This window comes from Nannospalax galili, unplaced genomic scaffold (genome assembly GCF_000622305.1).
Source record: "Nannospalax galili isolate Female #2095 unplaced genomic scaffold, S.galili_v1.0 scaffold800, whole genome shotgun sequence".
Lineage (NCBI taxonomy): Eukaryota > Metazoa > Chordata > Mammalia > Rodentia > Spalacidae > Nannospalax > Nannospalax galili.
Window position 1 is genome coordinate 4,168,601 of NW_008347125.1, and position 1,045 is coordinate 4,169,645.

Below are 1,045 nucleotides of genomic sequence, written 5' to 3' on the forward strand. Positions count from 1 at the left end.
GCCCCCAGCCGTCCCCCTCCTTCATGTACCCCAAGGGCAGAACTCCAATTCCAGGGGGTGAGGCCCACCTAGTTGGGGTGGTGAGCGGATGCACACCCATGGCATCCACGGAAACTCACTGGCTCCGAGTGTGCGCCGCCTGGGACTGTCCACTCGGGTCCGCACCCGGGCTAGCGCGCCGCGTCCCCTGTTCATCGCTCCAGCATCTCTTGGTATCGGCTGGTGATCCCGGGCCGGAGCTGGGGGCCGGGACCAGGACCGGGCAGCTCTCGGGGTGCGGGGCAATCGCCCTCCCAGTCGCGCTCGGACCGGAACAAAGAAAGCCGAGCCCCCAGAGCGGCCACTCACCGTGCCCGACAGGCCCCCGCGGCCACAGCGCTGGAGCGGACCAGGTTCGACCTGTCTCCTCGGCCGGGAGCCCCGCATCCGACGGTCCCTGTCGCTCACAGCCGCGGCCGCATCCCGTTCCCGCTCCGCGGGCCCTGCTCGGAGCCTGGCTGGGGTGTGGTGCACCCGACTCTCCTCCCTGCGGGGGCCACTCGGACAGGGACGGAGCGGCGAGCGGCCGGGCGCGCGGAAGGAGACCTCTTGTGGTCGCAGCGCACCCTTTAAAGGGCCTGATTTGTTTTGGTTTCGCTATTTTGAAAAGTCCGCCCGAAGTAGCGGGCTCTCTGATTGGATACGGGTGGGACCAGCAGAAAGCTGAGGCCTCCATTCAATCTCCAATCCAGATTGGCTGACTGATTGGTCTTTCAGCTCTGATCGGCTCGCATCATATCTGGACTCTTCCTGCAGGCTTTAGCATCTCTGGGGTCTGGATTGAGCATGCTGTGGGGGTGGGGGTGGGGTGGGGCTTTGGTAGCTGGGGTTACCTGCCCTGGGATCTCCCATGCAGCCTAGTCTAAGCTGGGGAATGACAGCCTCCTGTCACATCTGCCCAGACAATGAGGTAACCTTTGTAATAACGGTGCGCATACGTAAAGAGCTTTCTACGTTCCTTATTCGTCCCACTGATCTACTTACAATAAGCAATCAAGGTATAACA

At 62.7% G+C, this 1,045-nt stretch overlaps 1 protein-coding gene across 6 annotated transcripts in view; it reads right to left on the bottom strand.

The window, feature by feature from the left end:
• Ccng2 (cyclin G2) overlaps positions 1-656 on the bottom strand; it is a 47,392-nt gene extending 46,736 nt beyond the window's left edge. For 2 of the 6 annotated variants that reach the window (XM_029568535.1, XM_029568536.1), the window contains exon 1: positions 349-656. In XM_029568535.1, coding sequence (XP_029424395.1) covers positions 349-426 — 78 coding nt within the window. In that variant the 5' untranslated portion in view covers positions 427-656. Of the gene's footprint in view, positions 1-68 lie in introns of all 6 variants that reach the window. The other 4 variants (XR_003851173.1, XR_003851174.1, XR_003851172.1 and 1 more) reach the window with 4 other exon arrangements.
• Between the last annotated feature and the right edge of the window lie 389 nt (positions 657-1,045).